At 47.6% G+C, this 12397-nt stretch overlaps 2 protein-coding genes across 3 annotated transcripts in view; both read left to right on the forward strand.

Annotated features, from left to right (window-relative positions):
* LOC121291937 (zinc finger protein 91-like) overlaps window positions 1-12397 on the forward strand; it is a 299051-nt gene that overhangs the window by 91766 nt on the left and 194888 nt on the right. The gene's annotated exons all lie outside the window — the stretch shown is intronic.
* On the forward strand, window positions 1591-6474 carry LOC121291927 (zinc finger protein 271-like). 2 transcript variants are annotated; one of them, XM_041213603.1, is made up of 3 exons: window positions 1591-1713; window positions 2725-2812; window positions 4519-6474. In XM_041213603.1, the coding sequence occupies exon 3, from the start codon at window positions 4988-4990 to the stop codon at window positions 6341-6343; it is 1356 nt and encodes a 451-aa protein (XP_041069537.1). In that variant the 5' UTR covers window positions 1591-1713; window positions 2725-2812; window positions 4519-4987; the 3' UTR covers window positions 6344-6474. The 2 variants fall into 2 exon arrangements, with proteins under 2 accessions (XP_041069537.1, XP_041069538.1); XM_041213604.1 differs by lacking the exon at window positions 2725-2812 and having other exon boundaries at window positions 1689-1713.

The raw sequence follows: 12397 nt of genomic DNA on the forward strand, positions 1-12397 counted from the left end.
GAGAGAAACAGTTAACATTTCGGCTCGCGATGACCTTTCATCAGAAACTCGGTTGCATGTTGGGCAACTCTTCCTTTTGTCAAAGAGCAACCCCCGGTCTCACCACCCTCTCCCGCTCTCACTGCTCCTGCCTCCTTACCTTCACTGCAAATCCTGCTCAAAGCAGCAACCCCCCTCCCGCCGACCCCCCAGGTCCCATGGTCTAAATGTCCCTTATTTGGTTTTCTCAGATTTGGTCACCCTGGAGTCAGTCTCAAGTCACAGTCACTCCCGAAGCACAGTGTTACTCTCTGAGCACAGAGTGAATCCCAGAGCACAGAGACGTTGCCAAAGTCACTCCACAAATCCAGCTGTCACTCCCCAAGACATACCCAAAATCCCCAAGTCAGAGTCACCCCCAGACACACAAGCCAGTCCCCAAAGATTGGCTCAATCTCCTCTCTTACTCCCTCCCATGCACCGTCTCCCATGCCTCTAAACCTCCTGTACCCCTCCCTCTCCCATGCCCCCCTCTCTCCTGTGCTCCCCTCTCTCTCTCCTGTGCCCCTTTCTCCCTGTGCACGTGCTGAACCCATCACTGCACATCATCGCTGCCTTGGATGCTGTGGGTTTTCCTCTTCTGATCTGTCAAATACACCCGAGGCTACACATCCCACACTGATGTTGTCAGTTTGAAAGGACCAAAACACTCCTTTCATGTGAAGCAGCATTTCACTTGCATTTCCCCCAACTTAGTCTACTGCATTCGTTGCTCCCAATGCGGTTTCCTCTACATTGGAGGACCAAACGCAGACTGGGTGACCGCTTTGCAGAACACCTTCGGTCTGTCCGCAAGCATGACCCAGACCTCCCTGTCACTTGCCATTTCAACACTCCACCCTGCTCTCTTACCCACATGTCTGTCCTTGGCTTGTTGCATTGTTCCGGTGAAGCTCAACGCAAACTGGAGGAACAGCACCTCATCTTCCGACTAGGCACTTTACAGCCTCCCGGACTGAATATTGAGTTCAACAACTTTAAATCTTGACCTCCCTCCTCCATCCCCACCCCCTTTCTGTTTCTTCCCTCTCCCTTTTGTTTCTTCCAATAATTTATATAGATTTTTCTATTCCCACCTATTTCCATTATTTTTAAATGTATTCCACCCATGGTTTATTTCACCCCACCCCCCACTAGAGCTACCTTGCTTATCGTGCTCTCCAATCTTAATTAGCACATTCTTTTAGATAATATCACGACCTTTAACACCTCTTTGTTTTTTTGTCTGTGACATCTTTTGATTATCTCCTCCTATCACTGCTTGCTTGTCCCAACAACCCCCCCACCCTTCTTCCCCCCCCTTAAACCAGCTTACATTTCACCCCTTTCCAATTTCTACTTAGTTCTCTTGAAGGGTCATGAGGACTCAAAACGTCGACTTTGCTCTTCTCCGCCGATGCTGCCAGACCTGCTGAGTTTTTCCAGGTATTTCAGATTTTTTTCGGGAAACTTATGTTGCTCTAGAAATATTTGAATTGGCTGTGGGAGACGTCAATCAGAGAGCCCACCCACTCTGCCCATTCTCTCCTCTTCCTCTTCCACAGCTGGTTCACTTCCTGTAGGGACTGAAAACCAAGTGAGGAGATGGTGAGCGAAGGAGCAGAATTTTGCATCCCATAATATCCACGTTAATGTTCAGGCTGTTGTTGGTGGGTCATTACTGAATCAGAGAAGGTGAGGTGCAATTATCTGCAAGGTGCAGGGTGTCTGAGGATTCTTAGTGATTTCCTATTGTGGAGTTCTGTGTGTGTGTGTGTGTGTGTGTGTGTGTGTGTGTGTTTGTGTGTATTGGGAGCTGCTTATTATCCTGTGGACTGTAAATGGTCAGTTCTGTCTGTGTGTTGTGATCTGAATGTTTCCTGTTTTTTCAAATCCCTCGAAGAACTCCCACCACCCTATCTCTGTAACCTCCTCAGAAAAGATTTAAAAATATTTAAAAATAATGGAAATAGGTAGGAAAAGAAACATCTATAATTTATTGGAAAAAACAAAAGGAAGGGGGAAGAAACAGAAAGGGGGTGGAGATGGAGGAGGGAGCTCAAGACCTAAAGTTGTTGAATTCAATATTCAGTCCGGAAGGCTGTAAAGTGCCTAGTCGGAAGATGAGGTGTTCCTCCAGTTTGCGTTGGGCTTCACTGGAACAATGCAGCAAGCCAAGGGCGGACATGTGGGCAAGAGAGCAGGGTGGAGTGTTAAAATGGCAAGCGACAGGGAGGTTTGGGTCATTCTTGCGGACAGACCACAAGCCTTCCGGACTAAATATTGAATTCAACAACTTTAGGTCTTGAGCTCCCTCCTCCATCTCCACCCCCTTTCTGTTTCTTCCCCCTTCCTTTTGTTTTTTCCAATAAATTATATAGATTTTTCTTTTCCCACCTATTTCCATTATTTTTAAATATTTTTAAATCTTTTATGCTCCACCCACCCCCACTAGAGCTATACCTTGAGTGCCCTACCATCCATTCTTAATTAGCACATTCATTTAGATAATATCACCAACACCTATATGTTCTTTTGTTCTGTTGTCTGTGACATGTTTTGATGATCTGCTTCTATCACTGCTTGTTTGTCCCTACAACCACATCACCCCCCTCCACTTCTCTCCCCCCACCCAAACCACCACCACCACCCACCAAACCACACACACGCACACCTTAAACCAGCTTATGTTTCACCCCTTCCTAGGATTCACCTACTTCTGTTGAAGGGTCATGAGGACTCGAAACGTCAACTCTTCTCCGCCGATGCTGCCAGACCTGCTGAGTTTTTCCAGGTAATTCTAGGAATGGCTGCATACTAGTTCAAACTCAATGTGTCAAGGAGCACTGAAGGATGCACTGTCAGGCTGCAGTCCCCCTCCCTGCATGGATGGGGTGGGGGGGTGGTGGGGCTGTGGGTAGTTCCTGATCTCAGCCCAGATAGAGAGGAGGCAATGGGCAGAGAGGCATGTGGCAGAGAGGGAGTCATTGCTGCTCCTGACATGTCTTTTGATGATAATCATGGAATGAGGGCTGTGCCAGGCTGTGAGATTGTGGTGGAATATAATCCTGCTGCTGCTGATGGCTCGCTGCACCTCATGGATACTCAGTTTTGGGATTTGTCCTTAGTCTACTTCCCTACTGATGATTAACATGATGAAGTACTCATTGATCAGTTGGGAGGGGAGTGGTAATTTTCCTTCAACTTGTTTGACCTGAAGCCATGAGACTCCGTGAAGTCAATATTGAGACTTCCCCACCTGCCAGTGGGATGGGACATACCCAAGGATAGTGACGAAGGAGTCTGGGATGTTTCCAGATTGTTACGATTCAGTGAATATCACTGCTACTTGACTAGACTGTGGGGCAGCTCTCCTCACTTGGGTACTTGTTCTCAGACCTTCACAGATTTGACTGGGCTGAGGTCATCTTAATCTTATTCTGACACAATGCCAGGGTTGTCCAGATCTATCTGATTTTCCTCTTACTATTGGACTTTGTATTGATTGTTTATCATTGTTTGCTCGGCCACTTCAGAGGGCAGTTCAGAGTCAACCATGTTGTGTGGGACTGGAGTCACATGTAAACCAGACCAGGCAGTTGTAGCTTGTTCCCTTCCCTGAAGGACAATATTTGGGTTTCTCGGACAACCTGAAAAATTTCATCAGTTTGTTTTTATTCTACTCCACAAATTCCAAAATATATTAAATTCACCTTCACAACTTGCAGTGGTTGAGGGGAATAGCAAAGGTGTCTTTAGGGGGAAACTAGATAAGCACACAAGTGAGAGAGGAACAGAAGGATAAGCTGATAGGGTTAGATGAAGAGGAGTGAGAGGAGGCTCGTGTGAAGCATAAACACCAGCATCGAACAACTGGGCCGAATGGCCCATTTCTGCACTGTAATTCCAAGTGTGTAGCTTTCTGTGGTTAGGTTTGAATTCTCAATCTCTGGATTGTTAATCCAGCAGCATAGCAATTCACTTGTTATACCTGGAGACACTTTTATTGAAATGACTTTCAATGGCTTATTTTAAGCCAATGTGTTTTCTTCAAATAATTTTGGAGAACAAGGGGAACAATTTCAAATCCTAATTGAATTAACATTTCTTCTGAGTGTTTTCTATATTAAACACATACTCTAAGGGTAAAACTGGTCTTCGGCAGCGCAACTTGAGCTCATAGTAAATTGAGAGCCCGTTTTACACTCTGCCTGACTGTTTTTTCCATTGTCCTCATGGTGCTTGGGAAGATGGGGGCTGGGAGCAAGAAAGAAAGTAGCCATGTTGTCTGCTCCTGGTCACTATCTAGTTTCCCTGCTGGAAACAGAGGGTTTGTGACAGTCAAGTGAGCAAAAAGAAAAGATTTGTCTCTAATCCCCCACACAGGGGAATAGCAGGCTGGCACTCTCTGTGGAACAGTCTCAAATTAAGGAGTCAGCCCCTTCAGCAAAGGATGAGAGGGAGTTGGAGGAAATCATGTTTCATTTTCCTGTTTTACAGAAGAATTGCACCGTCCTACACCAGAAAATACAGAGAGCATAGACACCACAGATAGGTCCTGACCATCGCCCAAGGAACAACTGCATAATTGCACAACTGTGGGAAGACATCCAGTCCCTTCACAGCATTGCTCAACACAGAGAACATAGGTGAAACTGTTATCTGGAAATTGGTTGGGTTAAGGGAGCTTTGACATATCATCAGATCTGAAACTGGTCAGTGCAGAATTTCCATCAGAACCAACCTTTCTCAATGTTCAGCTGTGGGTGATTGATCAGGGTGAGGCTGGGAAGAAGTGTGAGTGGCTCCAAGTTTGGTGAGAGCTTCAATCATTCATCGAGCCTCATGAACCACTGACTCATTCCTACAGGTGAGAGACTGCTCAAGTGTGAGGAGGGCTCCATAGGCTCGTATGATCTCCTAACACATAAGGGGCATTTGTTGTAGAACTGTTCACAAGGAGAGCTACATGGAAGAGAAGCCATTCAAGTGTGAGGTGTGCAACCGAGCATTCCCAAAGTCATCAGGTCTGGTAAATCACCAACATGTTCACACTGCGGAGAAACCATTTACATGCAAGGAGTGTAACAAATCATTTTCACAGTCATCAAATCTCCTAAAACACCAACGTGTTCACACAGGGGAGAAAGCATTCACGTGTCAGGTCTGTGACAAATCATTCTTGCGTTTATCATGCTTCCGTGTACACCAACATATGCACAAAGGCCAGAAACTGTTCCAATGTGAGGTGTGTGACAAAGCTTTCACACAGTCATCAGGCCTCTTGGCCCATCGGAGGATTCACGCAGGGGAGAAACCTTTCAAGTGTGAGGTTTGTGATAAAACTTTTCCGATATCGACAAGGTTGCTGAAACATCAGCGCATTCACACAGGGGAGAGACCCTTCAGATGTGAGATGTGCGACAAACCATTCTCACGGTCATCGAACCTCCACAGACATCAACGCATTCACACAGGGGAGAATCCATTCACATGTGAGGTGTGCAACAGATGCTTCTTGCGGTCAGCACACCTCCGCATGCACCAACGCATTCACACAGGGGAGAAACCATTCATGTGCACAGTGTGCGACAAATCATTCACTGAGTCATCGAACTTCCGTGTACACCAACGCACTCACACAGGGGAGAAACCATTCACATGTGAGGTTTGTGACAAAGCCTTCACACAGTCATCGAGCCTCCTGGTCCATCAGAGAATCCATACCAGAGAAAAACCCTTCAAATGTGAGGTTTGTGATAAAACTTTCATTACATCTACAAAGCTCCTGATACACCAAAGTGTTCACACAGGAGAGAAACCCTTCAAATGTGAGGTGTGTGATAAAGCTTTCATTACATCTACGAAGCTTCTGATACACCAGAGGATTCACACCAGGGAGAGACCCTTCAAGTGTGAGGTTTGTAAGATGTCTTTCACCAAATCGGCCAAACTCCTGACACACCAGAGGATCCACACAAGGGAGAAACAACTCAAGTGTGAGGTGTGTGCCAAATCATTCTCGCAGTTAACACATCTCCGTGCACACCAACGCATTCACACAGGCGAGAAACCATTTGTGTGTGATGTGTGCAAGAAACCATTCTCGCAGTCATCAAACCTCCGTGCACACCAACGCATTCACACAGGGGAGAAGCCGTTTACCTGTGAGGTGTGTGACAAATCATTTTCGCATTTAACAAATCTCCGTGGACACCAACGCACTCACACAGGGGAGAAGCCGTTCAGGTGTGAGGCTTGTGACAAAGCCTTCACGCAGTTATCGAGCCTCCTGCGCCATCAGACAATCCACACAGGGGAGTAACCCTTTAATGTGTGGCTTGCAGCAAAACTTTTGTGCATCTTCAACCCTCCTGGGACACCAGAGGATTCACACAGGCGAAAAACTCTTCAGGTGAGATGTTTGTGGCTTTCACCCACTTCCCTGATCTGCTGAATCACCAGATCCATACTAGTGAGAAATCATTTCAGGTGTGACAAGGCTCTCACACACTCAGTGTATTTCCTGGTCCATCAATATACTCACTCAAGGGAGAAACCCTATCAGAGTTCTGTAACAATGCCATCATTATTAAGTTGTTGGACTTCCTGGAATATTAGTGAACCCACACGGAGACAAATCCTTCCAATGTGACGCATGACAGGATTGTTTCACCTACTCCTCTCTTGCCACACAGCGACGCCTCCACACAGACTTGGAGCCAGGTCACCTCCTTCCGTTACACTGAGAGTTGTCTGTGTTGTTTTCCCACCCCCCCCCCCACTGTATTTACACAGGGGAGCTGTCGTTCCAAAGCACTGTCTGTCTCTACGGTGTCTGTCTCGAACCTCCCCCACCATCAGTCCACTCATTTCAAGAAGGCCAATTTAACCTTAGACCAGATCGCCAAACATCACCAAAAGAAGACATCAATATGTATAGAAGCTCCTGTATAAACTCAGCATCCTTTCAGTGCAGCATCAGTTACAAATCATTCACTGACTCTCAGTCTGGCCAAGAAGGCAATCAGATGTCAGTGGTTAGAAAGGCTTCAGCTTCTGATCTATCAGCACAAGTATCCAGGGGCGGAGCCATTCCTGGGGTGGTAATGGAGGCACTTCAATTAGCCTCAGTATCTCTGGTCTATGGAGGGGGAGAATCAGCCAGGAATTCCGTTCCTCATCTGTGCCCCTAACTGAGAAGTCAGGGGAGGGGCAGGAGGTGTCTTGGCTGTGACAGTCTCCATTGTCTCTCAACATTTACTATCTAGGTCTGCTGAATGGCTACTCGAACATAGCACTAGAGGCCAATCAATATCCACAGCCTGTACTCCAGATCAGTACCTTGAGGATTGGAGGGAATGTGAGAGGATAACAGCTTTTATTTATAGAGCACTTTAATATAGTCAAACATACCAAAGTGTTTCATAGAGCTGTAATCAGAGAAAAATTAACACCAAGACAAAGAAAGATATTAGGAAGGGATGACCAAAAACATGGTCAAAGAGGTGGGATTTAAGGAGGGTTCTAAAAGAGGGGAGAGAGATAAAAATGCAGAGAGATTTAAGGAGGGAATTCTAAAGATCTCTTAACACCCAAGGTTCTCCTGTTACAAGGACTGAACTCACTCCTCTTTCTCCATGACCTGGGCAGCAGCATCTTCCTTGATAAAGACAGATGTAAAATATTCATCCAATACCTCAGCTATGTCTCATGCCACCAGGCAGAAATCCCTTTTTGGTCCCTAATTGGCCCACTCCACTTCTTACTATTATATGCCTTTAGAAGACTTTTTTGTTCTCTTTTAAGTTAGCTACCAGAATTTTCTCATGCTCTCTCTTTACTTCTGATTTACTTTTTCAAACCCCCTCTGAACCTTTGATATTCAGCCTGGTTCTCTGTTCTATTCTCCACTTGACATCTGTCCTAAGCACACTATTTCCCTCTTCATCTTAATCTCTATCTCTGTCATCCAGAGATCTTTGGATGTGATTGAAAGTTTACGGCACAGAAAGAGGCCCATGTTGTCTGTCCTGGCTGAAAAATAAACCACCAACCTAATCCCACTTTCCAGCATTTGGTCTGTAGCCCTGCAGGTTATGGTACTTGAGGTGCCTATCAAGACACCTTGTAGATGAGTTTGCCCTGCCTTTCCTCTTCAGGGGAATATACCTTGGGCAGAATTGTCCGTGCCCACTGGCATCGGGCATGTTTGGTGGCATGAGCGGACAATATGGCGAGAAGGCCAAAAATCGGTATCTCAAAGTTTGCAATTGTCCGCTCAGCACATCCATGGCAGGCATATTTCTATTAACAGACATCGGGAACCTCATTGTAATACATCAGCGTATCATTATAAGGCTAGCCTGCCGGACTCATCCCCTGCTGCTGGATCATCCGCCTACATCGGTGTGATTGTATGCCAAGGTGTTTTACAACATATAAAAGGCATGCACTTGGTCACCTGCACTTTGAGGGGAACTTGGAGGTGAGTACACAGTAATGTGCGGAGCGCTCACATGCAACGCCTGTTGGACTTCAAGGTTGAGGCGTGTTGGGGGGATGACAAAAGGTGCCCTGCGGGCGAGGCAACTATGGGGCAGGGGGCAAAGGTGGCCCTGCGGTTAAAGGTCACGCATAAGCACACGGGGATGGGCGAGGGAAGCAGCCACGCATTAGGATGCCTTGTATAAAGTGACCTTTGCTCTGCAACTGAGACAGTTCAGGCACAGCCATTGATATGATTGGAGTCAGGCTTCTAGTTGATCTGCCCACTCAAGCAATGCAGAGGCATCCAAGTGTCACCAAATGCTCCAGGGCTTTTCACCCCTTGGGCACAGACTGCAAACTAATGAGGTTTTTAGTGGACTGCAGAACAGTTGGACGACTGGGCATATTGTACAATCTCCTCGCTAAAGCTGGCCATGGAGCAGTCACTGGTGGAGGTGCTCACAGCCCCTTGCAATGTCATCACCCCAGTTTGGAGCTCCCCATGTTTCAAGCTAACAGTGCAGACTTGCAATGCGGGTTAGGGGAATGCCTGCGCCTAAGCTGAGAGCACAGCTTGCAGTCCAATGGGCAAAGCTGCCACCAATCGATCGGGTGGAGTGGGGCAGAGGAATGTGGGGTTTTGAGCAGCAGTGCAGCACACTAATCTCTGGCCATCCAAGTGACTAGCATTCTCCAGGACGTGTTAAGTGGCCTTCAGACTTAACCAAGAGAGGTTCTTAGTATACCCATGCCAACCCATGCATCTCTTATTTTCATCCTGAGTACATTAGGATCATGGAACCTGGTGAGCTAGTTGAATGCCTTGTGGTGTACAGAGAACGAAGATGATAGAGAAGAGAACGACTGAGGCGTCTGGCTGCACAGAGTGGGGAGCAGCACTCTCTGGAAGAAGGGGCTGCTGCAGCTCCTGCACACGCTGCCGAAGACCCACAGCGAGCTGTTGTTGGTCAGGGCCTAGCTAGACCCAGGATCAATAGATGCTGCCTTTCATTCCTGTCGATGACCGAGAACCAGTGTCGCCGAAGTGTGCACATTTCTGGGAAACTGGTCACATCTGCCAGCTGCTGCAGGATTTAGCGCCACGGGGACATGGAGGGCATCCACTGCCAGTGGCCATGAAAATGACAGTTGCACTCAATTTTGACACCAGTGGCACCTTCAGGGCTCCACAGGTGACCTCTGTACGATCTCACAAGCCTCCAACCACAAAGGCATCCATGTGGTCACGGTTGCCATTTTGACGAGGGCACACAACTTTGTGTATTTCGCCTGGGACCAGGAGAGCCAGGATGCAAGAGCGATTGGATTTTCCCAGAACTTAGGTTTCCCACAAGTGCAAGGTGCCATCCACTGCGACTCACATGGCGCTCAGATCTCTGTCACAACATGTGGCCAACTATGGGGTTCCATTTGCTGAATGTGCTGCTTGGTGTGCAACCACCACAAACGCATCCTACAGGTCTGAGCATGGTTCCCAGGGAGTGTATTTGACTCCTATATTCTCAGCAGGACTCAGAGCCCTGATGTCTCCCAGGGTGCACAGAGACTGCAGGGCTGGCTCCTCGGGGCCAAGGACTATCCACAGAGGATGTGGCTGATGACACCTGTGCGGTGGCCTCAAACAGCAGCGGAGCTAAGGTATAACGAGGTTCATTTGCAACTCGCAACTTGGTGGAGCAGATCATTGGGATGCTGAAAATGAGGTTTCGTTTTCCTGAACTGGTATGGTGGAACCTGCAATACAGTTCACAGAGGGTGTCACGCATTGTCGTTGCCTGCTGCGTCCTTCACAACCTGGCAATGGGGAGAAGAGCTGGCTGAGGAGGATCTGGAGGTCTCCTCCAGTGAGGAGGATGTCGACGGTGATGAGGATGACCAGATCCTCAAAGACGATGATGAAACCCTTGTACTGGCCAAACAAGGCAGGCGCACTCGGGAGGCCCTCGTAGCTGCTAGATTTATGGAGGATGATGAAGACATGCAGTGAGATCCTCACATTGCATCTGAGAATGTCTGACTCCTGCCTGGCCATGGGCAACTCGCTTGTGCTCTGTGATCAGGGTTATATCATCGAGGTGCAGCCATGAAACTTCAAACGCACCTGATCCTTTGTCCATGTTCAGCACCTGAGCCCTTCAGGAGCACAGCATCACTGGTCACAGGTGCTGAAGAGATGGGGGCCAGCCCCATCTTAAGGGTGCTGAGAGCACACTGAGAGAATGATGGAACTCTGTGACACCTGCCCACGCCATTCTGGCAACAACGACAAGCACCTTCGAGGTGCAGATATCAGTAATGTGTCCAGGGAGCGTGAGGCCGGACCATCACTTTGGTCTGAAGGCTGAACAAAGCACAGGGAAGAGGCCCTGGACTGAGACACCTGCCTTATTTTGTGTAGAAAGGTTTCACATCTGAGTGACATGAACACTGCTCATCAGAATATAAGGAGCCAAAGGCAGGGAGTTCTTGGGAGTTTATTGACAATAGTGAACATTATGTACAAGTGATTAACACCCGTGCCCAGGCTGTGCTTCCAGATTAGTCTCAAGTTCTGGTATGATAGCCAAGTGGTTATGGTACTAGGCTTGTAACCCCAAGATCAAGAGTTCAAATCTCACCATGGCAAATTATGAAACAATTTAATTTCATCTGGGCAGGGAAAAGATCCAGATTAGTCTCAAGTTCTGGTATGATAGCCAAGTGGTTATGGTACTAGGCTTGTAACCCCAAGATCAAGAGTTCAAAGAGCTTGGCCTAAATAGCCAAGTGGTTATGGTACTGGGTTTGTAACCCCAAGATCAAGAGTTCAAATCTCACAATGGCAAACTATGAAACAATGTAACTTCATCTGAAACAGATGGAAACATGTTTACTCAAAAGAGTATCAAGAGTTCAAATCTCACAATGGCAAACTGTGAAACATGTAACTTCATCTGAAACAGATGGAAACAGGTTTGTACTCGAAAGAGTATCAAGAGTTCAAATCTCACCATGGCAAATTATGAAACAATGTAATTTCATCTGGGCGGGGAAAAGATCCAGATTAGTCTCAGCTGCAGCTTGTTACTGCCTGAACTGTGTGCTGTTGCTGTGGTTGTGCTTGGTGATGGCTGTGCTGATGCTGCTGCTGCTGCTATGGGGTTTCTAGTGGCTGTCCCTGCTGCTGTGGGGTTTCCAGTGGCTGTTCCTGCAGCTGTTTTACTGTGGCTGTTCCAATTATTGTGTTACTGCGTTTTCTCAAGCCTTCTTCCATCCTCTGTTGTTTGGGGCCTGGAGGGCCTGAGGCCTGCAGGAAAGAGAGAGAGAGGAGGTGCTGCTGCTGCAGGATAGGGAGACCAGGAGGCAAGGACTATTTGGTTTAACATCCGAGGTGGGTGTCTGGACTTTTGTTTGGTGGGGGCTGAAGGCAGTTGTGTGTTTTGTAGAGAGAGGAGAGAAGACTGCTGCAGAGACTTGGGGGAGAAGAGGTGTGAGTGTTATTTAAAATCTTGCCAACCCCCCTGTCTCACTCTGACCATGTCTGAGTCCAGATAGCTGGTGCTTCCTGGTGAAGAGGGACAGGGCTGATTCCTGTGTGCCAGGCAGTATCGGCTGCCTGGTGAAGACATCGCCTGCCTGGTGAAGGCATCGCCCTCCCCCTATGGAAAGAACATTGAGGCCCCCCACTCACACTCCACTTCACTGTGTGATACTCACCTACCCTTTACCTTTTCCTTCCTGTGTTTCCCTGTCCTTTACCCCTCTCCCTCCTTTCTCTTTTCGTCTTCCCGGATGGGGAGGTTACACCATCCTTTCCCCCTCTCCTTAGAGTGGGATATTGTGGAATATATAGCTCAGGGTGGGTGTGGCTCATCCCCTTTGGCTGCGA

Source organism: Carcharodon carcharias, chromosome 19, assembly GCF_017639515.1.
Source record: "Carcharodon carcharias isolate sCarCar2 chromosome 19, sCarCar2.pri, whole genome shotgun sequence".
Taxonomy (NCBI): domain Eukaryota; kingdom Metazoa; phylum Chordata; class Chondrichthyes; order Lamniformes; family Lamnidae; genus Carcharodon; species Carcharodon carcharias.

What these genes read in the sequence shown, in the direction of transcription:
- LOC121291927 (XM_041213603.1), top strand. Translation starts at nt 4,988, where the DNA reads ATGGAAGAGAAGCCATTCAAGTGTGAGGTGTGCAACCGAGCATTCCCA.